The following is a 25,611-nucleotide window of genomic DNA, read 5'->3' on the forward strand; positions in this document are numbered from 1 at the left end:
TGTCCTCTGGAACAACATCAGCCTTACAGCTCCTTTTCAGGAACCAGTAGGGTACCACTAAGAATACTGAGAATCCAGACAGCTTTATCAGCCTGAGAGCACACAGGAGTTCCCAACACCTCTCCACATAGGCACTGGCTTGTGCTGCTACATCTGAGGTGTGACAGTGAGCCCTATGATTTGTGTGATTAGCAAGCAAACCTGAACTTGTACATAAAAATACCATGCATCTAAAACCAGCCCCTTAGGATTATACTGTCATTCTTCCATGCTGCTGTTATTCATATATGTCAGGAATACACCTTTGGAACTTACTTCAGAGATCACAACACATTATCTAAAATATCTTCAATAATGTCAGCTCTTTGCTGTAAAATGAATTCAGCAGAGATAATTAACTTTATGCTATGTCAGTGGGAAAAGAGTATGAGGTTAAGTAGAAGTCTCATACTATAGATTTTTTTTCTGAGTATGAGACTCAGAAGTCCCAGAGTATCAGCAACTGATACTCATCAGTAATGAGTATGAGACGAGGCACAGAGAGGAGTAAGGAAAGGAGACACTTGAGAATGGCGAGAGCATTTCCATCCTCTCAGCTGCTCAAGATAAAACCTTGGAATCATTCTTTATTCCTCTCTTTCTTTCACATTCCTCATCTAGCCCATCTGCAAATCCTATTGAGTGTTCCTGCAAAATGTCCAGGATCTGGCCACTCCTCACCTCCAGTGCTTCTATCCAGCTTGAGCCAACATTATCTCCTCCCTGAAGTAACGCAGTTCCCTCCCAACTCCTCCTCCTGCTCTGACTTTGCCCCCTCTGTGGTCTGTTCTCAGTAACAGAGCTCAGTAACCACCAAGATACCTTCAAAAACACAGGTCAGAGCAGGCCACGCCTGTGCTCCAAATCCTGCAATAATTTCCCCATTGTCTCCGTACAAGAGCCGGAGTCCTCACGATGGTCTACAGGGCACCTAAGAATCTCCTGCATCCCTTAGCGCTCTGACTTCTCCTCCAGCCATCCTGTGCCCCTTGCTATTCCTCACCACACCAGACATCTTACCCTCTGGGCCTGCATTTCTGATGATGGTAAGTCTGCCTGGAACATTCTACATTCTACTCCCAACTTCCTCAACTCTCATTCTCCTTTGTAGGCCTACCCTGACCACCCCTCCCTGCTGGCTCACCCAGTTAGTCAGACTCTGATCTACCTTTCCTTTTTTTTCTATGGCACTTCTCACCTTTTAACATGCTTCATACTCTAATTTTTATTATTTCTATTAGTTATTGTCTCTCCCTATTCTAGAATGTAAGCTCGAAGAGGGCAGGGACTTTTGAAAGTTCCTAAAATAGTGCCTAAATCAGACAGGGACTCAATTTTTTGAGTGAAAGAGAATATTTTTGTGTAACTTATTAGATTTCTTGTAAATTCTGCCCCGCCTTTGCAAAAGCCAAGTCTCCTTACTTTATTTGATAGCATGAAATATGGGGAATGAACATGAAGGATGACCCACACTTAATCAGGATAGTTATTTTGACTGATTTTTTTGTTTTTTTTGTCTTAATAACAAAATTTTCTCAGAGATGAGCAGTGTTTTCAACATTAAGTACCTAATTTTGTGTGGTTGCATTGTACAGAAGAGCACTGCTAATGTTCCCATTTCCCCTGCCCCTGGAGTTGAAAGCCTGTGTTGAACATCATCTTTTAAAGGAATTCTTTCTTTAATTTAGAGGTTGTCCTCTAGTATTTTTTCTTACATTACTTTCTTTCCTATGAATGCATGCATGCTCAATCGCTCAGTCATGTCTTATTCTTTGAGACCCTGTGAACTATAGCCCGCCAGGCTTCTCTGTCCATGGGATTTCCCAGGCAAGAATACTGGAGTGGGTTGCCATTTCCTTCTCCAGGGGATCTTCCTGACCCAGGGATTGAAACCAAGTCTCTTGCTTCTCCTGCATTGGCAGGCAGATCCTTTACCACTGCACCACACGGGAAGCCCTTCCATGAATTCACACGCGCCTTGCGTGCCTGCATGCATGCTGAGTCGCTTCAGTCATGTCCAACTCCTTGCGATCCCATATTGAATGTAAATCTGTGTAAAGTTTTTAGTTTAATATTTACCCTAAATCCATAAAACTTTGTTTTAATATTCTATGGAAGGCATGTATAAAGAATATTTTCAAAGTGCTAAATTCTAGTATTCTGTTTCATTGTTCTCTTTAGATGTAAAAATGTTGTTTATTTTTAATAGGCTGTTCTGGTAGGAATTTTTTTCCCCACACGTCAGCGTTTGGATGTCTATGTGAACAATACACTGGTCTGCCCCCAAAACACAGTGTGGAACTCCCAACAGAAACATTGTGAACTTACTAGACAACTATATACAGGTATTTGCTCAGAAAAATACAGCATACATTGTATATGTACTTAACGGTGTATAAAATTCTTCATAGTGTTTCATTATTAATGTTTTTAGTTCCTTAGCCCTTGACAAATACAAAGAAAATAAATGTTTACCCACGGTCCACCACACACTAAGATGTGTTCATTTAGAACATGTGTGCCCTGAAAGATCCCTTCTGATGGAATTCTTATCTATCTGCACACCTGCAGATAAATGTCTGTGTGTACCATGGCTATTCCTTTGCCCCAGGAACATTTATATGCTATGCATTTAGTTCAGTTATTCCTGCGTACAGAAGACATTTCGCTTAGAATTTTTACCCTATGTTTGCTTCACTTCTCTTTCGTAGAGGTCAGAACCTAACTTCATTGGTAGTCACCAGAAGTATTGCCGAGAAAGTTAGTATAACAGCAGTTGAACACTGTGAAGTAAATATGTGAAATAAACTCTGGATTTAAAGGAAATATATGAAAGAAGCTAACTTGCGGATTTACCAGTGTTGCAAAACTGGGATTTATCTCTGCTCCTGGAATTTTTTTTTGTTAAACATGGTCCTAATAAGCCCAGTCCACTCCTTTCTACGTGTGCTACTTATCATCATATTTTAGTTGTGCCCCCTAATCCTGGTTAATGATTACATCAATGTGTGCTGTAGATCATAATAGAAGCTAGACAGGAGAGTATGAATGAACAACCCATAATCATTACTGTCTATGAAGCAAGTCCTACTTCTACTAATATGAATAGCTGCTATTTCCAGAGACGTTGCTATGTGTCAGGCACTGTGCTAAGTGCTTTGTATATAATAACTCGCTGTTCCTATGTCCTAATAATAACCCTCTGAGGTAGGCACAGATGAGTAAACTGAGACACAGGGCAATGAAGTAATTTGCCAAGGTCTCTGTCTTAGCTCAGGCTGCCATAAGAAAACACCATAAACTAGATGGCTTAAAACAGAAATTTATTTTTTTACTATTCTGGAGGCTGTGAGATCAGGATACCATTATGGTCTGGTTCTGAATACTTGCAGATGGCTGTCTTCTCACTGTAATCTCAGGTGGCAGGGAGGGGCTGGGGAGAGAGCGTGAGCTCTCTGGTGTCCCTTCTTATAAGGGCCTTAATTCATCATGAAGTCCCCACCCTCACTTCATCTGAACCTAATTACTTCACAAAGGCTTCATCTCGAAATCCTGTCACATTGCGGGTTATGGCTACCGTAGGTGAATTTGAGTGGGGGGACACAATTCAGTCCAGAGCAATGTCAAAGCTGGAGGGGCAGAGCAAGGTACTGAACACATAGAGTCTAGCTCTATAACCCACGCTCTTTGTTATGCTCCTTGGCCTCCTTGTAAACCAGGAGAGTCAGTGTTATTTTTAGACACAAATGATTGCACCTATTTGCAGCTTAATTTTTATAAATTTCAACTCTTTTTTTTAAAAAAAAGACAATACTTTTGATTCAAAGTACTCCATCATTCAAGTCAAGGAAATAGAATATCAACAGACAGAATTTAATAAATTGGTTACAGGGAATTGATTACAGAAGTTTGCAAAACAGTACCACCACCGCCCTTTTAGAACATTTTTTTCTGAAATAGCATTGTTTTTAGACAAACATTTTGCTTTGACACTTGGAATGAGAATAATATCCTATTATGACTGTACATATCGCTTTGCTGCTGCTGCTGCTGCTAAGTCACTTCAGTCGTGTCCGACTCTATGTGACCCCATAGACAGCAGCCCACCAGGCTCCCCCGTCCCTCGGATTCTCCAGGCAAGAACACTGGAGTGGGTTGCCATTTCCTTCTCCAATGCAGGAAAGTGAAAAGTGAAAGTGAAGTCGCTCAGTCGTGTCTGACCCTCAGCGACCCCATGGACTGCAGCCCACCAGGCTCCTCCATCCATGGGATTTTCCAGGCAAGAGTACTGGAGTGGGGTGCCACTGCCTTCTCTGACATATCTCTTTAGGTTGCCCAAAATGTGAAGACATGAGAAAGTTACCTAGAATAAATGATATATGCATCTCTAATGGTAGCTTGAGAACAGCTTCAATTTATAATACAAAAGCACATGCTTCAGATTCATGGAATGTTTAAGCCAAATTGCAAGTAGATGTTCAAAAATATATAGTAATAATGAAATGCCTTCTTAATGCCATTGCTATGAATGTCTATTATGTTAGTAAGAAATAATCTCTTTTTTCTAAGATTCTAATTTCTTTTCCTCAGTATGCCCCACTATGAAATGTGGTAAGAAGCTTCATATCACATTCCAGTATTATACAGTCAGACTTTGTGTTCAGTATGTGTTAGTGGATTTATTACTTCTTGGACATTGTTTATACTATGCCCTAAAATCACATATATAGTTATTCATTACATATATAGGTATATATAATCTCAATCACTTTTACAAAAATTCAGTGCCCTAGAAGAATTTGTTTTGCATTAACTAAAGGGTTTTCAGTCTGAAATGTAAACTTGTGTTATTGATGTGAGATCCTTCTGAGATGTTTTCATATAAACTTCATTTATAGTATATACTTTTGTCCTTAGTAAAAATAGAAGCACTGAATCATCAATTTTCCTTAAGAGCTGGTATAGAGCACTGCATAAACTAAATGGCTATTAAAGTTAAATTTACATTTTTAAATTACAAAATGCCTTTAGTCACGGCTTTAAAATTCTGAAAATATAAAGAGTATTATAAGTACAACATAGATTTCTAGTTTATAATTAGATTTTATTTCTCATTAGTATGTCTATAGCTAGTTGTTTTTATACTAAATTTAATATATAATGATTATTAATAGTATTATTTTAAAAATTGACTAATTTTGCACGTCAGTTCTATAAATGTTTTTGCTTTTAATATGCACATTTTCCTGTAAAAGAATGATAATATTGAACTTTTTCAGAATTTCGTACATTTAAACAAATATTAAATACTGCATGGTAATTATGATAATATAAATAAATGTAACTGTGCTGTTTTGGCTTTTTTTCCTTTATAGAGCAATTACTTCCTAACCTGAATTCCACTCTCCCTGGTGAAAACTACTTTGATAGAACCTACCAGATGCTTTACCTTTTGGTTAAAGGAACTATACCTGTTGAAGTTCACACCACTGCAGTCATATTTGTCTCTTTCCAATTACCTGCTGTAACAGAGGATGACTTTTATAGCTCTCATAATCTGGTTAGAAATCTTGCTTTGTTCCTAAAGATACCAAGTGACAAAATCCGTGTCAGCAAAGTAATACGAGGGGAGAGCCTGCGGAGGAAGAGATCCATGGAGCTCACAGTTGAACTGGAGATTGGTGATCCTCCCCCTCAGCTCATAACCAATGACACCGCAGGTATGAAAAGTAAACACTTGAGAAAGGGTAATGTCATTACCAAAACCGCATCCACAAATAACACTATTGAGGCTTGATAAGCCAGGCTCAGGAAATCTCACCAACCCCACATCCTGAACCCTCTAAGGACCTGGAAACCCTTTTCTCTGCTCTACTCCTGTAATCTCAAATTATTTTGAATTATGAAGAAACTTCAACCTCTATTTTGTAATTATAGCAATTGATTACTTCCATAATAGGATTTGACCTAACGTAAGATCCAAAAAATGACCTAAGGAAGTGACCTCATAGTTGAGAGATTCAGGATGAAAAGAGTTGGTCAATGAATGAAAAGAGTTGGTCAAAGTGGGTGGTAAGAATACTGGAGCTGAGGAAATAGGTAGTGAGAGTTTGGTCCAATTGAAGAACTGGAAAGGACCCAGAAGATCTGCAGCAGAAGGCTCCAGGAAGAACAAGCTGCTGGAGACGAGGTTGAGAGGTAGACAGGTACTAGATCGTGGGAAACCGAAAGAGGTTCTCCTCTTTGTAAGCCCAGAAAAAGGAAGTAGGGGTCTTCCTAAGGGAGATAAATAAACCCTTGGAGATTCTGAGAGGTGGAGTAGTAGGATGGATTTCTAAAGTCATCTATTTGCCCTAATAAGTACAAATGTGCAAGAATATGTCCTGTCTTTCATTTCTGTGAATGACCTAATCAGCCTTGCTAGCCATCACCCCTTTCTCTGACACTCACTCACTATACTCTATTTTCTAGGTATCAGAGATAAAAATAAGCTCAGCTATTCCGCCAGAGGTAACTTTGGTGGCTTAAATTATGGTTTCCTTAGGCTTACTCTGGCTGAGCATTTGGGTAAATGTTCAGACCTTCAGATTTTGTTCCTCTCCATCTTTTCAAGTTGGTATCTGAATGACAAGGGACTTTCTTGACCTCAGACCCTCACGTTGCCCTCTTGTCTTCATAGTTTCTGTGATAGGGTGGGTGGTCTTCTTTGCTCTGCCCGAACCTCTCTGGTGCAACTGAACTTTCCCGGCCTCTTGACATGCAATCACATTCTCAGCTGTAATTCCATGCCGATGTCTCTGGTGGTCAAGCCAAGTGTCTAGGCATACGCGTCTCCAAGAGGATGAGATATGGGTCTTTGTAGGGGGAAGATTAGCATCCAGCTTAAACTTCAAGTCCCTTTACTTGTACAAGTCCTGGGATGGGCTTTGACTTTCAAGGCCCTGGAAGAATGGTCCACTTAATAATGTGGTCAAATAATTGACTATTATAAAAGTTGTACAAATAAGACTTATTCTTAAAGAGAGTCTCCTTGTTGTATGAATTTCAGACTCAGAAAATCCTCATCTACCCCATTCCTGTTAAGCATCTTCTTCATTCAACTCCCAGGCTCTCTTATGTGTCCACTTAGGTGCTGAGTGTTCTCATCTTCTGCCACCAGGGTCGTCACTCATTTCCCCGGCGGTTTGCTTCTGAGCTTTAACCCCATGCACCAGCCATGTTGCTCTTCTGGAATTCTACCAGTTAGGCAGGCAAAAGCTTCCTCCCTTGTGGGGATCAGCCTGTGGAAAGGCTTGCATGAATGGAAGGAAGTGCTGATCAGCTCTCTGTTGAAGGAAATAGGAAGCACAGGCTTGTGTTTGCAGCCAGATCTTCCACTGGGCTTCCCTGGTGGCTCAGCTGGTAGAGAATCCGCCTGCAATGTGGGAGACCTGGGTTCGATCCCTGGGTTGAGAAGATCCCCAGGAATAGGGAATGGCTATCCACTCCAGTATTCTGGTCTTAAGAATTACGTAGACTGTATAGTCCATGGAGTCGTAAAGAGTCAGACAAGACTGAGAGACTTTCACTCTCTGCCCAGTCATAGGTTACTCTTCTTCATCAGCCTTGGGTTTCCTTATATCTACAGGGTCAGGGATTTGGGATCAACATAGTCTCTAATTTAGTCTAGGAGTTGCATCACGTTGAGATACAGGTCTGTATATATAGATTGTTCACTGACTAAAAATTTCCCTGGTAAGCCCTTATGTGTATTGAGGTCCAGTACTTACTACACTAGCCACTCTAATGTCAAAAAACCCTGTGATTTATTTCCTGTATGTAATCTAAATTGCTTCACATACAACCTCTCCTACCCTCCATTCTCTTAAAGCAGTTTTATCTTGCTAGCCAGATTTAGATATAAATTTGGATATTTAGATACCCAGATATAAGCACACTGCTGTTTAAAAACATGGAAATAGGGGCAGGAGGACAGATAGGCTAATGGCTTGTTTCTAAGACTTAAACTGAATTAGGGTTTGAGGTCTCAAGGAAAGCCCTATAGTCTGGCAAGGAGTGACATCACAGCAAAATTTTGCAAAGTGGCAAGAAAGATATGCATGGAATAACACTTCTGGCCCCTCACAGCCTTCACAAAATGTTAGGACATCTATAAGTTTCCAGGTGTCCTAGGAAGTGGTTGCTTAAGTACTGAGGGGACCTCTGGACAAAGAGTCGTGTCAGAAAAAACAGCTCTTCAAGTGAAAGTCTTTGGTTTCTAGCTGGCAGTCAGCAGAAATCAATGCCTTCACATGTCAGATGGTCAGAGAGAACCTGTTAATCATGCCAGCAGGTCAGACGTGCCACCCTGCACCAAAAACCACTGAGGAGAGATGGGAGTAGCAGTGTATGGATGTGAAGCACCTTTGTACAGCTGGCACGAGGTCACGTGGCATACCCAGAAAGCCATCGTGTAGGAGCGTGTGTGGGTGGGGAGAGTCTGAAAGACTGCCATTTATCCCAAAGAGACTGAATCAACCAAAAGAGGCCTTTAAAATGGACAGGGACTAAAAATACCCAAGACTGTGATTTTCAGTGTCACATGAGACCTTCTGCCCGAGAGCACCGCCTGAGCACACTAAGCTTGAGGGCCTAGGCTTCATGGAAGAAACTCAGTGACTAAAGCCCTCAGGGCATGAGTCTGGATAAGGAAGGTGCTAGAGACGTAGGAACAGTACACCAAGACACTGGCTGTGGTTGTTGTTGTTGTTTTATTTTTTCTTTTTTATTGGAATATAATTGATTGTACAGTGTTGTGTTAGTTCCTGCTGTACAACATCATGAATCAGCCATTGTTGTTCAGTCGTCCAGTCGTGTCCAACTCTTTGCGACCCCATAGAGTGCAGCACGCCAGGCCTCTGTGTCCATCACCATCTCCCAGAATTTGCCCAGTTTCATGTCCATTGCATCAGTGATACCATCCAGCCATCTCTTCCTCTGATGCTTTCCTAGCATCAGGGACTTTTCCAATGAGTCGACTGTTCACACCAGGTGACCAAAATACAAGCGCTTCAGCTTCAGCATCAGTCCTTCCAATAAGTATTCAGAGTTGATTTCCCTTAATATTGACTGGTTTGATCTCCTTGCTGTCCAAGGGACACTCAGGAGTCTTCTCCAGCACCACAGTTCAAAGGCATCAATTCTTTGGCGTTCTGCCTTCTTTACAGTCCAGCTCCCACAACAGTACATGACCACTGGGAAGACCATAGCCTTGACTATATGGACCTTTGACAGGAGAGTAATGTATCTGCTTTTCAACACACTGTCTAGGTTTATCATAGCTTTCCTGCCAAGAAGCTAATGTCTTCTGATTTCATGGCTGCAGACACCGTCTGCAGTGATTTTAGAGCCCAAGAAGAGGAAATCTGTCACTAGCTCCACCTTTTCCCCTTTTATATGCATGAAGTAATGGTATTGGATGACATAATTTTAGTTTTTTTAATGTTTAGTTTTAAGCCAGCTTTTTCATTCTCCTCCTTCACTCTCATCAAGAGGCTCTTTAGATCCTCTTCACTTTCTGCCATTAGAGTGGCATCATCCACACAAGTGAGGTCGTTGATATTTCTCCCACCTGTCCTGATTCCAGCTTGTAACTCATCCAGCTCAGCATTTCTCATGATGTGCTCAGTGTATATGTTAAATAAACATGGTGACAGCAGACAGCCCTATTGAACTGCTTTCTCAATCCTGAACCAATCAACTGTTCCATACAGGGTTCTAACTGTTGCTTCTTGATCTGCATACAGGTTTCTCAGGAGACAGGTAAGATGGTTGGTATCCCCATCTCTTTAAGAGTTTTCCACAATATGTTATGATCCACACAGTCAAAGGCTTTAGTGTAGTTGATAAAAGAGAGGTAGATGTTTTTCTGGAATTTCCTTTCTTTCTCTATGAACTAACAAATGTTGGCAATTTAAATCTCTGGTTCCTCTGCCTTTTCTAAACCCAGCTTGTATGTCTGGAAGTTCTTGGTTCTCATAATGCTGAAGCCTAGCATGCAAAATTTTAAGCATGACCTGATGATTAAGCAGGTTCTGATTAGACCTGGGAGATGAGGCAATTGTCTGATGATTAGGTCATTCTTTAATACTGCCCTAAGGAGGGGATACATATGTGTATATGTGTACATATATCCCCTCCTTCTTGAGCCCCCCTCCCACTGTCCCATTCCACTCATCTAAGTTATCACAGTTCCAGCCCTCTAGGTCATCTCAGAGCACTGAGCTGAGCTCCCTGTGCTGTATGACAACTTCCCACTAGCTGTTTTACACATGGTAGGGTATATATGCCAGTGATACTCTCTCAGTTCATCCCACCCTCCTTCTCCCACTATGTCCACAGGGTCCATTCTCTACATCTGTGTCTCTGTTTCTTCCCTGCAAAAAGGTTCATCAGTACCCTTTTTCTAGATTCCATATATATGCAGTAATGTACAGTGTTTGTTTGTCTCTTTCTGATGGGCTTCACTCTGTAGTTGTTTCTTAAATGATCGCTCTGACTGCAGTGTGTAGAACAGAATGCAAGAGGGAGAGAATGGATGTCAGGAAGCCAGTTTGAAATCTGTTTTCGTATCTCTGCTGCTGATGGGTTAACTAGGATTTGAGCAATGGAGTCAGAGAGATTTCGAAATGGAGAACTGATTATATGGTGTGGGGGAGAGGTGAAGGAGAAGAAGGGCTCAAGAGAGAGTTCCAGGCTTCTCTGATAAGAGGTGCCACTTCACAAGGTAAAGAGCCTTAGCAGGGGAAGTAGGTTTACAAGGAACTGCAAAGCTAGAAAAAGGGAATAGAAACTACCTACAGTGTCAGAATTAACCTTGAAAATCGTCAGTGTCCAGAGCAAGGAACAGTTTTGTTAGTAATTTAATGATAATGTTAGCCACTCATTAATATATACTATAAATTCAATGGTGCTAATTATCTCCTTCCATTCTGCAATGAACACTCTAGTTTTTTAAAAAGTAATATTTAATGATAGACATACATGAGAGTGCTTCACTTCTAAACAAAGAATGACATAGGAAAGTATTAAATTAAGAAACATTTTTCCCTGCATACTCTCACTCATTTTTCTTGAAATTATATTATCACCTTTGTTTTGTCTTTTTTTCTTTAATTCTAGCTAAATATATATATATATATATATATATATATATATATATATATTCTACAGAGTTTTTATGTTCCTGACCTCCTTAGTATGACTTTGTCATGTTTAGCTCAGGAATGGTTAAAAAGCTGTAGAATTCTCTAATGTGGATGGAGCGAGTGGCACACACAAAAACTGAAGTGGAATATTCTCACATGTTCTCCCTATTCCATATTCTTACAGTCCACGTGTCATAACACTTTCCTCATAGGTCAGATGCAGTTACCTGAACTCCAAGAAATTGCTGGTTCTCTTGGACAAGCTGTAATTTTAGGAAAAACCAATAGTATCCTCGGATTTAATGTCTCTTCCATGTCTATTACCGATCCTATCCCCAGCCCCAGTGATTCTGGCTGGGCTAAGGTAAGAAAATGCAACTAGAAAGATGCATTTTGCTATTTAAAACATTGCTTCTTTCTTATTTTAACTGTTCTTCTATTTCAGTACAGTAATTTAGAGAGCATGTCTTTCTAATTGTTGCCTATTTTTTTTAAGTATTGCCAAAATCATAAAGTAGTTGAAAAAGGAGTGTATCTTCTAAAAAAGTATTTATTGGTGTAAAATATGCTTTGCTTTGCTTATTTACAACAGTGCTTCATGAATATGCTCTAGAGGAAATATTGTAATAATATTGACTTCACGCCTTGAACATACTTTTAACAAAGAACGTTAAACACTTAGCCTGGCCAAGACGAGTTTGCTACTGAATGTAGTTGATCACGTGATCACCACTCTGTCGCTCGTGACCATTCACAGGTGGCTGCCCAGCCGGTTGGAAGGCTTTCATTTCCTGTTCATCATGTAGCCCTTGTGACTTCGCTCTCAGTGGTCACTCAGCCGGTGGCCACACAGCTGGGACAGCCATTTTCTCAACAGCCTTCAGTAAAGGCAGAAGATGCTGATGTAAGTTATAACTCAGAGATTTATTTAAGTGGAAGAATGAAGTTATCAGTTCTGGAGGGTGATCCAACTTCACTAATCCTGGTACACTGACAACCTGGGAATGGCACTGCCTCTTCAATGTTGGACTGTTATCTATGAATGTCGTCTTTTATGTTTTAAAAATGTGCCTTCTCTGTGAACTTGCTCCACAGCTTGTTATTTGAACTCTTTGTGTAGGAAAAGGAGCTTCTGTAGATTTAAAATTTGAAATGAGACATTGACAAAGATAATGTTCTATATATCTTTTTTTTTTTTTTAGGAAAAAAAAAAAAGCATGGTAACAGGCCAATTGTTGTAATTCTCTACTCTTTTTTTTCTTTAGGGTAATTGTGTATCAGTTGGGATTACTGCACTGGCTTTGAAGGCCGTACTAAAGGACTCCAATAATAACCAAATCAGTGGACTTAGTGGGAATACAACAATTCCGTTTAGCAGCTGTTGGGCCAACTACACAGATCTTACTCTTCTTAGAACAGGTGAGTGTACTATTTTTGATCCTCACATGTATACCCATAAATAAGGATAATTATAATTTCCTTTTAATGAACAAAGTGGTCTATACTACTCTGGTCAATAAATTATAGAAATCAGAATGTCTAGCTTACAAAAATATATCTAATATGCAAAATAAGGTGAAAAATAAAATAAGCAATTAAGGGAATTAAAACAGGTAATTTGAGGATGTAAATCAAAATTATATCATGATTCATATTTTCTTCCTTATCCATGTGTAATTTTTCTAAATCATCTATGTAAAAATTACATATTACATGTATAGTAAGAAAATTTAATATATAGAGTTTTCAGTTCAAGAAAAGAAAGGGTAAGATAGTATCAGGTAATTTTAATGGCCCATGCTGGAGTTCAGAGTTGGGCTGGAAAGTGGGTTCTAGTCTTTCTATAAGCCAATGCGAAGGAGAAAACACGAGTGTTTTCATGATTCATAGCTCTCTAAAGATAAAACAGTCGCTCTGATGAATTACAATTTGCTCTGAGACCAGAACAGATGTCTCCTGTGAGTTCTCATGAAGTATACTCATGAGCTCTTCAACATGGTTAGCGTAAATATAGTCACAACTCCCACAGTGAGGTTTCTTATATTATTTCCATGTGGACTGATGGCATAGCTTCAACTGGTAAAAGCCTTTCTACCGTGGCAAAAATGATACATCCAAAAAGTAGGTCTCTAGTGATGATAGATGAATCAATGTCAAAAGGAAGGAAATAGACTCGCTGTGCTGGACACAGACCAGCATTACTCCGTTTACCTCAACCCAGGGCTCATTTAGGACCTTTATAAGCCCTAACTCCTGAAAAAGTTTTATCTCAGCCCTCACTCTCCTCACCAATATTATTTCAAACACACACATACTAAAAGTCAGAATAAAAGCCACAATAGGGCTTTCCTGGTGGCTCAGTGGTAAAGAATCCATGTGCCCGTGCAGGAGATGGGTTTGATCCCTGATCCGGGAAGATTTCACATGCCACAAAACAACTAAGCCTGTGTACCACAACTGTTGAGCCTAAGCTTTAGAGCCCATGCTCTGCAACAAGAGAAGCCACCACAATGAGAAACCCTTGCACTGCAATTAGAGAGTTGCCCCTGCTCAGCACAGCAATGAAAACCCAACACAGCCAAAAATAAATTCTCTTTAAAAAAACCAAAATAAAGAGTAAGATAAGTTAAAGAAATTCTAACAATAATCTGGATTTTTTTTTTTTCATAAGACCTAAATATCAAAAGCTAATATCATTCCAAAAGAGAGAAACTTGATCTTCCTACTGGGCAGCAATATCTCAACCTAGAGTTTTATGGAAATCCAGTGGCAGTGAGTTCAACATTGTGCCCTGGGGCAAGAGCCTGCAGTGTCCTATAAGCTCTAACAGTCAGCCTAAATGATGAGCTATGAGGCACTTGACAAGAACCCCCTCTGAAAGAAGGTTGCCCACCTCCCTGGGAAGGTGCCCAGTGGCAGAGACCCAACCTGAGGATCAAGGTCTTCATACTATGACTTTCAAAGGCAGTGTTCCAAAGTAACTGGGATCACTAGAGTGCTGAAGCAATAATGTAGATTTTGACGCTTTTCATGATAACAAAATAGTGCTCTCCTTTTATCCAGTAAATTCTCCTTTAGAGTTCAAAGCTTCCCTTGGAATGTCTATCTGTTGTTTCTAATTCTCTTCCTCCCTCCCTCCCTTCCTCCTTTCTTCCCTATTTCTTGCTTTCTTTTTTCCCGTAAGTGTAGGCTTTCAGTTCCCTGCTTGTGTACAGTAAGGAAGGTCAAATATAGTCATCTCTTCATGATTTTTAGATCGGTTAGCCAGTTTGTAGATTAACCAGTGTAAAACTGTACAAACAACAAAGCATATGCAAGAAAAGTGATAAAGTGTCTTTCCATTGCTCCTTGGTCAAGTGTACAATGATCAGACAAGGCTCAGCACCCTCAGCTCTCTTCCATACTGTCCTTTGTTTCTAACAGCCAGTCCTGGGCACTAGGAGAGAACCCCTAAGAAGTAGGTATTGACGGACCAGAAGGAAAATCTATCCAGAGTCCTCCTGTCCATAGCTGATGAGCAGATAGAAGTGAAAGTGTTAATCGCTCAGTTCTGTCTGACTCTTTGTGACTCCATGGACTGTAGCCCACCAGGCTCCTCTGTCCATGGAATTCTCCAGGCAGGAATACTAGAGTGGGTAGCCAATCCTTTCTCCAGGGGATTTTCCTGACCCAGAGATTGAACCTGGGTTTCCTGCACTGCAGGTGGATTCCTGACCATCTGAGCCACCAGGGAAGTTAACTATGGCAAATAGAACACTTCTGACTCTGAGACCCTCTCTACCATTGTTTATACTTCAGTTCATTTGACTCAGTTTCCAAAAGTACTTCATTAGGGGTTATACAGTATTTGTAAGTTGATGAAAACCCAGTTGGAAGTGTATGACAACAAACAGATAATCAAAGGAAGTCAAACACTGCTTATTTTTTCCCCCAAGGAAAAAATTTTAAGATTGAATTTATCCTGGATGAGTTCGTTCGGGTGGAGTCCCAGCCTCTCGGCCTGGCTTCGCAGTCTGTCTCCAGCCCGGGCAGTAGCAGCAGTGGCAGCAGCAACAGCAAAGCGTCCACTTTGGGTACAGCTGCCCAGATAGTGACTACAGTGATAAGCTGTCTGGTGGGAAGAGTGTTGCTCTTGGAAGTATTTATGACTGCAGTTTTGACATTGAACGTACTCTAGGTAAGCACGGTACATGCTGTTTGTCTCCACGTACTAAAGTATCAGAAAATGTTTACTGAAGAAAGACCGCAGCATGGCACCACTATGGTCACAAAGAGTCTCGGCCATTAAGGACGTTATTGTTCAGCTGCTCAGTTGTGTCTGACTCTTGGTGACCCCATGGACGGTTGCACCCCAGGCTTCCCTGTCCTTCACCATCTCCTGGAGTTTGCTGAAACTCGTGTCTGTTGTGTCCATGATTCCATCTAACCACCTCATCCTCTGTTGATACAGCTAGTGAATTGAATTTGGTACTCAAAACTGAGACATACACTTTTCTTTCCTTCTTTGTTCTCCTTAATTAGTAATACTTGTTATTGTGGTTCAGCTGCTCAGTCATGTCCAACTCTTTGCCACCCCATGGACTGCAGAAACTCGTGTCTGTTGTGTCCATGATGCCATCCAACCATCTCACACTCTGTTGCCCCCTTCTCCTCCTGCCCTCAATCTTTCCAAGCATCAGGGTCTTTTCCGATGAGTCAACTTTTCGCATCAGGTGGCCAAAGTATTGGAGCTTTAGCTTCAGCATCAGTCCCTCCAGTGGATATTCAGGGTTGATTTCCTTTAGGATTGACTGGTTTGATCTCCTTGCTGTCCAAGGAAGTGATAGCTTCAAATGTAAAGACAAAATACCACCCTGTGGAAATGTTATTCCATTGTATGATGGGGTATAAGAATGTGGGGAGTGAGAAGTTCAGGTTACGTCAGTATTCTTTCAAGGTGCAAAAGCTCAGCTCCAGTTGGTTTGGACAATAAAGTGAACTCGCTTAACTGAGACACTCAGAAGTAATCTGATTTCTGGCAGAGCAAGAACCAAAGACTCAAATGACATCATCCAGAGCCTGAGTCTCTGTCTCTCTGCTCCATTCTCCTCAGTGATAGATTCATTCCCAGACTCTCTTTCTGCATCATCCACCCCAACCCTCATGTACAAATACCACCAGCATCTTCATGTTTACATTCTAATGCAGCTAATGCAGAAAGAACAAACCTCTTGCCCAACACTTCCAGAAAAAGTCCCAAAATTATTGTCATTGACTCAGCTTGGGTCACATGCCCATTCCTAAACCATTCTCTGTGGCCACACGTTGCCATAAATTTGTGAGGAGATACCCCACGTCCAAGGGCAGAGAATCCCCAGCAAGTTGGTAGGAGGAACGAAATCGTGTTTTGAATCAAACCCCCTACTGGTCAGAGAGGCTCAGAGGGTTCAAACAAACCTTGTGCACACCAGGACCCAGAGACCTCACAGAGACTGAGACAAAATGGTGTTCGTGCGTCTCCTGTGGAGGTACAGGTCTGCAGTGGACTGCACCTGGGGCAGGGGCTCTGGATGCAGCAGACATGGGTATGGCATAAGCCCTCTTGGAAGAGGTCTCGTTAACCCCACCATAGAGCCGCCAGAACTTACACAGAACTGGGGAAACAGACTCTTAGAGGATGCAAACAGAACCTTGTGCCTACCACGTCCCAAGAGAAAGGAGCAGTGACCCCACAAGAGACTGACCCGGACTTGCCTGGGGAATGTGCAGGAGTCTCCAACAGAGGCGTGGGTTGGCAGTGGCCTGCTGCAGGGCTGGGGGCACTGAGTGTAGCAGTGCATGCATGGGACCTTTTGAAGGAGGTCTTCATTATCTTCATTACCTCCCTCATAGTTTGGCCCCAAGTCAAATAAAAGGAAGGGAACACAGCCCCACCCATCAACAGAAAATTGGATTAAAAATTTACTGAGCCTGGCCCCGCCCATCAGAACAAGACTTAGTTTCCTCAGTCAGTCTCTCCCATCAGGAAGCTTCCATAAGCCTCTTATCCTTCTCCATCAGAGGGCAGACAGACTGAAAACCTCAATCACAGAAAACTAACCAACAGCCTTGTCTAACTCAAGGAAACTCCAGCCGTGCCATGTAGGGCCATCCAAGATGGATGGGTCATGGTGGAGAGTTCTGAAAAAACTTGGTCCACTGGAGAAGGGAATGGCAAACCACTTCAGTATTCTTGCCTTGAGAACCCCATGAACAGTATGAAAAAACAAAAAGAGAGGACACTGAAAGAGGAACTCCCCAGGTCAGTAGGTGCCCAATATGCTACTGGAGATCAGTGGAGAAATGACTCCAGAAAGAATGAAGAGACAGAGCCAGAGCAAACACAACACCCAGTTGTTGATGTGACTGGTGATAGAAGTCTGATGCTGTAAGAGCAATATTGCACAGGAACCTGGAATGTTAGGTCCATGAATCAAGGCAAATTGGACATGGTCAAACAAGAGATGGCAAGAGTGAACATCAACATTTTAGGAATCAGTGAACTCAAATGGACTGGAATGGGTGAATTTAACTCAGATTACCATTATATTTACTACCGTGGGCAAGAATTCCTTAGAAGAAATGGAGTAGCCATCATAGTCAACAAAAGAGACCGAAATGCAGTATTTGGATGCAGTATCAAAAACAACAGAATGATCTCTGTTTGTTTCCAAGGCAAACCATTCAATATCATAGTAATTGGAGCCTATGCCCCGACCAGTAATGCTGAAGAAGCTGAACAGTTCTATGAAGACCTACAAGACCTTCTAGGACTAATGCCCAAAAAAGATGTCCTTTCCATTATAGGGGATTGGAATGCAAAAATAGGAAGTCAAGAAATACCTGAAGTAACAGGCAAATTTGGCCTTGGAGTACAGAATGAAGCAGGTCAAAAACTAACAGAGTTTTGCCAAGAGAACGCACTGGTCATAGCAAACACCCTCTTCCAACAACACAAGAGAAGACTCTACACATGGACATCACCAGATGGTCAATACCTAAGTCAGATTGATTATATTGTTTGCAGCCAAAGATGGAGAAGCTCTATACAGTCAGCAAAAACAAAATCTCAAGCTGACTGTGGCTCGGATCATGATCTCCTTATTGGCAAATTCAGGCTTAAATTGAAGAAAGTGGGGAAAACCATTAGACCATTCAGGTATGACCTAAATCAAATTCCTTATGATTATACAGTGGAGGTGAGAAATAGATTCAAGGGATTAGATCTGATAGACAGAGTGCCTGAAGAACTATGGACAGAGGTTTGTGATATTGTACAAGAGCAGGGATCAAGACCACACCCAAGAAAAAGAAATGTGAAAAGGCAAAATGGTTGTCCGAGGAGGCCTTACAAATAGCTGTGAAAAGAAGAAACACGAAGGCAAAGGAGAAAAGAAAAGATATACCCATTTGAATGCAGAGTTCCAAAGAACAGCAGGGAGAGATTAGAAAGCCTTCCTCAGTGAACAATCAAAGAAATAGAGGAAAACAATAAAATGGGAAAGACTAGAGATCTCTTCAAGAAAATTAGAGATACCAAGGGAATATTTCATGCAAAGATGGGCTCAATAAAGGACAGAAATGGTATGGACCTAACAGAAGCAGAAGATATTAAGAAGAGGTGGCAAGAATACACAGACTAACTGTACAAAAAAAAAAATCTTCATGACCCAGATAATCACGATGGTGTGATCACTCACCTAGAGCCAGACATCCTGGAATGCGAAGTCAAGTGGGCCTTACAAAGCATCACTATGAACAAAGCTAGTGGTAGTGATGGAATTCCAGTTGAACTATTTCAAATCCTAAAAGATGATGCTGTGAAAGTGCTGCACCCAACAAGCCAGCAAATTTGGAAAACTCAGCAGTGACCACAGGACTGGAAAAGGTCAGTTTTCATTCCAATCCCAAAGAAGGGCAATGCCAAAGAATGCTCAAACTATGGCACATTGCATTTATCTCACCTGCTAGCAAAGTAATGCTCAAAATTCTCCAAGCCAGGCTTCAACAGTACATGAGCCTTGAACTTTCAGATGTTCAAGCTGGATTTAGAAGACAGAAGAACCAGAGATCAAATTACCAACATCTGTTGGATCATCGAAAAAGCAAGAGAGTTCCAGAAAAACATCTATTTCTGCTTTATTGACTATGCCAGAGCCTTTGATTGTGTGGATCACAACAAACTGTGGAAAATTCTTTAAGAGATGGGAATACTAGACCACTTGACTTGCCTCCTGAGAAATCTGTATGCAGGTCAAGAAGCAACAGTTAGAACTGGACATGGAACAACAGACTGGTTCCAAATAGGAAAAGGAGTACGTCTAGGCTGTATTTTGTCACCCTGCTTATTTAACTTCTATGCAGAGTACATCATGAGAAACGCTGGGATGGATGAACCACAGGCTGGAACCAAGATTGCCGGGAGAAATATCAATAACCTCAGATATGCAGATGACACCACCCTTATGGCAGAAAGCGAAGAAAAACTAAAGAGCCTCTTGATGAAAGTGAAAGAGGAGAGGAAAATGTTGGCTTAAAGCTGAACATTCAGAAAACGAAGATCATGGCATCTGGTCCCATCACTTCATGGGAAATAGATGGGGAAACAGTGGAAACAGTGACAGACTTTATTTTTTTGGTCTCCAAAGTCACTGCAAATGGTGATTGCAGCCATGAAATTAAAAGACGCTTGCTCCTTGGAAGTTATGATGAACCGAGACAGCATATTAAAAAGCAGAGGCATTACTTTGCCAACAAAGGTACGTCTAGTGAAAGCTATGGTTTTTCCAGTAATCATGTATGGAGGTGAGAGTTGGACTATAAAGAAAGCTGAGTGCCAAAGAATTGATGCTTTTTATCTGTGGTGTTGGAGAAGACTCTTGAGAGTCCCTTGGACTACAAGGAGATCCAACCAGTCCATGCTAAAGGAAATCAGTCCTGAATATTCACTGGAAGGACTGATGCTGAAGCTGATAGTCCAATACTTTGGCCACCTGATGCAAAGAACTGACTCAACTGAAAAGACCCTGATGCTGGGAAAGATTGAAGTTGGGAGAAGGGGACGACAGAGATTGAGATGATTGGATGGCATCACCAACTCAATGGACATGAGTTTGAGTAAACTCCGGGAGTTGGTGATGGACAGGGGGGCCTGGCATGCTGCAGTCCATGGAGTTGCAAAGAGTCAGACATGACTGAATGACTGAACTGAATTGAACTGAATAATTTAGAAGGAGAATAAAGTATTTCAGTACTAAAAGCCAAGACTAAATTTAAAATTTAAAAAAAAAAAAAGTCAGGATGAAGGGAAACAATAAGGCTAGCTTTCTGGGAGAGTGGCAGAACAACTGGAGCCTGGGGCTTCAAGAAGAAATAATCCGTTCTTCCCTCCTCCTGGTAGAAACTAATTAGAAACCAGCTGTCAAGGGAGAAGCACAATTTGAAAAGTCCCAGCCCTGCCTCTTATAGATAATAGAGAGGATGGGTTTGGAGCTGAAGGATCAAAGGTAAACAGCAGCACACAAGTTATTGTATTTTAATGCCAGTTTTCTTGTCCCTAGAATTCTAGTAAGAGTAAACTTGCTGTCTGTTTTAGAATCATGTGATAGGTACTGTTTAAGTTCATTTCTTTCTTCCAAGAAGCATTAAAATATAAAGTATAAATACTGCTTATTATTATTATATTTGTACAGTATTATTATATCTGTACATTTTGTGTTTCTTCATTAAACGGATTTTTTTCCTAATTATCTTCATTGACTTCCTCCCTACTTGTATCTACAACTTTGGAATTTTACAAAATTCATAAAATCCTACTTTCAAGTCATTGGTAAATGATATTGTTCATGGTGTTTTTTAGGACTTTTTTCGCAGATAAAAAGTTAGCAGCCTCCCCTTTGCTACTAAATAATCCATAATTCTTCAATCAAGACATGAGAAGACTTAAACACTGTCTTCGTCCTTTCAGGCTGCTATAACAAAATACCAAAGATTGAATGGCTTAAGAACAACAGAAATTTATTTCTCACAATTCTGGAGGCCAGAAGTCTGAGATCAGGGTGCCAGCATGGTCAAATTAGGGCCCTCTTCTGGGTCACAGACTTCCACTGTATCTTTATGTGGTCGAAGGGGCTGGGGAATTCTGTGGAGTCTCTTCGCATTCATGGAGGCTCTGCCCTCAAGACCTAAGCACCTATCAAAAGCCCTATCCCTAATACCATCACATTGGACATTAGATTTTAAAACATAAATTTGAGGTGGGGCTTCCCTGGTGGCTCAGCTGGTAAAGATTCCACCTGCAGTGCAGGAGACCTGGGTTCCATCCCTGAGTTGGGAAGATCCCCTGGAGAAGGGAAAGGTTACCCACTCCAGTATTCTGGCCTGGAGAATTCCATGGACTGTATAGTTCATGGGATAGCAAAGAGTCAGACACATGACTGAGTGACTTTCACTTTCTTTCCCATTCAGATGGGGTTTCCCAGGTGGCACTATTGGTAAAGAATCTGCCTGCCAGTGCAGGAGACTTAAGAGATTCCTGGGTGGGTTCAATTCCTGGGTGGGGAAAATCCCCTAGACGAGCAAATGGCCACGCACTCCAGTATTCTTGCCTGGAAAATTCCATGGACGGTGGAGCCTGGCGGGCCACAGTCCATGGGATTGCAAAGAGTCAGACACAGCACACACTCACATATTCAGCTCATAGCAACAGTTGATGAAATTCTGTTTTTCTTTTTTAATAACTTTGCATTCTGGATTAACAATATTTTAGTTTTAAGAGAGTCCTGAAATTATGCTGGGAGCCAGCATGGGAGTTCCCACCCATGACAAAGGTCATGCGGAGAGATCTGACATGCAAAGGTGAATCAGAACTCAAGGGGCCCCCCTGGACCTGCCTGAGCATCTACCCCAAAACCAAAATCTGTCTGTTTTACTATTTCACGACTTTCACCAACTCTTCTGACATTAACGGGGGGCTATTCCCAACCACCTTTCTCTGTAAGAAAATCAACTTAAAACCCTAGTTAATAAGTCTCCTGGACATAATAGGTGTGTTTCAATTCAAACCCTTCTGATGACTTTCTAGCTTGCCTGACAGGTTTGTTCAGACTCCTGCAGCTACACATGTGATTGTTCACAGCCTCCCAACCACAAGAGGCACAGGAAGCTTAAGATATTCTAACAATGCAGAGCTTCTCAGAGAGTTAAAATTGTTAGAATAGAACTAGTAGAGGATTTCTTTGTTGAGCTAATGCTTGCTGCCAAGTTTCCATATCCCTTACCTATTGTGTCCCTGGGAGTATATTGATTAATACAGTTGGTATATAGAAATGTAAGTAGTAGCTTTAATGTTAGTAACCTTGGACCCTTGAATTAATTCTTTTCTTGTTATAGCCCACCACACTTTAGCCCTATAGGAATGCAACTTTATCTAATGCTTTCAGAGGGTGGCGCCTGACTTTAGAATAATCACCTTTAGAGAAAAATAAGTTTTCTGAAGAAAGGGTCATAAAATGTTAACAGGCCTCCTGGCCAGAAGATGATGTAAATCACCTAAAGCTTTTGCGTATGATAAGTTTGCAGAAAGAAAGCCTGGCTTCGATAAGGATGAAGGACTGCTGACCTTGCATGACTCTACCCCCGCCCCACCCCCACCCCCCCATTATCCTCTATGCACAACTTAAGGTATAAAAACTACTTTGGAAAATAAAGTGTGGGCCATGCTCATCAAGCTTGGTCTCCCCATGTCATTCTTTCTCTTTCATTTTCCTTTTCAGGCTGATTCCCTGGAGCACAGGGGCCTTCTGTGTTCACTTTCCTGCCTGGGCTTCTAAGACCCACTCGAGAAGGTGCCTAAGGTGGGGCATCTTCAGCTATTTGAGGGGGCGCCTGCAGCCTACATGAACAGAGCAAGTCCCATGCTGGGGCTTTATTGGCTTTCTGCATAAACCAAGGAATATCAGCCTCTTTTCTCTCCTCTGTTTTCTTAACTGCAAAATTCTTTCCTTATCTCCTTCTCTATTTCTCTCAGTCGCCAATGCCGTCCTCCCGAGGGAATCCCTGGATCTAACCGGGGCTGGACCCCGGCAAAATTATACTAAATAAAATAAGAAAACTTGAATGTGAAAACTACAATATATAAGGACCACTGTTCTCTCTCCACAGTTCCGCACAAGAGCAACTTAAATTGGTAAACTCTGAAATAGTGATTTTTGTCTTATTAACCATTCCATGAAACAGTAAGAAAGTTAAAATTAATTAAACATATTTTAAAATTACACTATATGTTCTTAAAAAATGTTTGTATTGTTTTTACTTTTCAGGAAGCAACTGAAGTGCTATTCTGAAGAACAGGTTGGAAACACAAACATAGAAACTGCATATTTAGGAACTGTTGTGTTGCACATCAATAAAAAGTCTAATGTTTTCAAGAAAATATGCTAAAAATATTTTTACAATATATAAAATGTATTACTTAGCTTTAATCACAAAAATCAGACTTCCTCAAAATACAAATTTCTTTTGCTTCTTTGTGTTCGTATGTTATTTCATTTTAAAAACTTTTAGAAATATTTGATTTGTAAGTAGATATACCACCTCCAAGTTGCTGTCCCAACAGATCATAAAATCCTTTAAAGAGTTGAAAGAGCTGTCTAGTTTTGACTCAATTTCTCTAGATTAGATTGAAAGCATTCTGAATTTTTATATTGTACCAGGGGATCTGTTTTTCTCTATCCTCATAAGGCTATAATTTCTGATGATCTAAGCCATTTTAATTTCTAAGGATTTTGGAGAAATGAGATTGTTTTAAACCTTTTTTTTTTTTTTCAGTCAAAGTTGATATTTTTCGAATCCACAGAAATGCCAGGAATTCTAGATTATCCTAGATTTCTGAGTCTGCCACCCCTGGTCAGTCTTCTAAGAAGAGCTTTCCTGCTGTCCTTTGTTTGAACAAATCCAAACTCCTCTGCTATCCCCTTCTTCCCACTCAAAACTGTCACTATGAAGAGTGTGACCTCCTGCAACCCAAGATTATACCGAAAGAGATACTTATTTTCAAGAGATAAAATTAGAGAGTGCAAAAAAGCCACAAATTACCATGGCTAAGTTAACCAAAAGCTCTCATACTATAAAAATTACACTTTCTACTCAGAAAAGTCTAAAGGAAATGCTCAATTTAGAAGAATAACTCTAATCAAGGCTTTGTGGCCATGTCGCAAGCAAGGAGAAGTGACATTCACAAGTCACCTTCCAGCAAGTGACACTCAGGAAGCATATGGAACAGCTGGGAGAATGCAGCAAGTCTCAGAGCTCTTTCTACAGGATACCGCTCCCTAGAATACTCGCCCCAGGTCATTGTTAATCTTGCTAAACATGAAAAGTTTAATCTTGCTAAATCATGAAAAGTTATTCAGTTCAGTTCAGTTCAGTCACTCGATCATGTCCAACTTTTTGCATCCCCATAAATTGCAGCACACCAGGCCTCCCTGTCCATCACCAACTCCCGGATTTCACTCAAACTCACTTCCATCGAGTCGGTGATGCCATCCAGCCATCTCATCCTCTGTCGTCCCCTTCTCTTCCTGCCCCCAATCCCTCCCAGCATCAGGGTCTTTTCCAATGAGTCAACTCTTCGCATGAGGTGGCCAAAGTACTGGAGTTTCAGCTTTAGCATCTGTCCTTCCAAAGAACACCCAGGACTGATCTCCTTTAGAATGGACTGGTTGGATCTCCTTGCAGTCCATGGGACTCTCAAGAGTCTTCTCCAACACCACAGTTCAAAAACATCAATTCTTCAGTGCTCAGCTTTCCTCACAGTCCAACTCTCACATCCATACATGACCACAGGAAAAACCATAGCCTTGACTAGACGGACCTTTGTTGGCAAAGTAATGTCTCTGCTTTTGAATATGCTGTCTAGGTTGGTCATAACTTTCCTTCCAAGGAGTAAGTGTCTTTTAATTTCATGGCCGCCATCACCATCTGCAGTGATTATGGAGCCCAGAAAAATAAAGTCTGACACTGTTTCCACTGTTTCCCCATCTATTTCCCATGAAGTGATGGGACCAGATGCCATGATCTTAGTTTTCTGAATGTTACCATGTAATAAATCCAGGTATCTTTGTATATATTTACTTTGTATACATTTACTCAATAACAGGCATTCTAGTGAGAAGACTACAAAAAATAAGATTGTGTCTTCACCTTCCAGGAGTCTGCAAGGTAGTTGGGGAAATAGTAGCAGAAAAGGTGATATACAATACACAGAAGTGTAACATGGTACACGAGAGAGAGACGTTAGGGTGCTGGAGGGGTACAGTGGAAGGGCACTTGGCTGGAGGGAGGGCATCTTGTGAGGATGGAGATGGAT

The 25,611-nt window shown here is 41.1% G+C and overlaps 1 protein-coding gene across 1 annotated transcript in view; it reads left to right on the forward strand.

Moving 5' to 3' along the window:
• Nucleotides 1-25,278, forward strand: part of PKHD1L1 (PKHD1 like 1) — a 184,318-nt gene extending 159,040 nt beyond the window's left edge. The window contains exons 72-78 of the mRNA XM_014480419.2: nucleotides 2,249-2,384; nucleotides 5,415-5,759; nucleotides 11,438-11,589; nucleotides 11,983-12,129; nucleotides 12,491-12,644; nucleotides 15,161-15,402; nucleotides 23,564-25,278. Coding sequence (XP_014335905.2) covers nucleotides 2,249-2,384; nucleotides 5,415-5,759; nucleotides 11,438-11,589; nucleotides 11,983-12,129; nucleotides 12,491-12,644; nucleotides 15,161-15,402 — 1,176 coding nt within the window. The 3' untranslated portion in view covers nucleotides 23,564-25,278. The remainder of the gene's footprint in view (nucleotides 1-2,248; nucleotides 2,385-5,414; nucleotides 5,760-11,437; nucleotides 11,590-11,982; nucleotides 12,130-12,490; nucleotides 12,645-15,160; nucleotides 15,403-23,563) is intronic.
• Nucleotides 25,279-25,611: the final 333 nt, after the last annotated feature.

This window comes from Bos mutus, chromosome 14 (genome assembly GCF_027580195.1).
Source record: "Bos mutus isolate GX-2022 chromosome 14, NWIPB_WYAK_1.1, whole genome shotgun sequence".
Classification (NCBI taxonomy): domain Eukaryota; kingdom Metazoa; phylum Chordata; class Mammalia; order Artiodactyla; family Bovidae; genus Bos; species Bos mutus.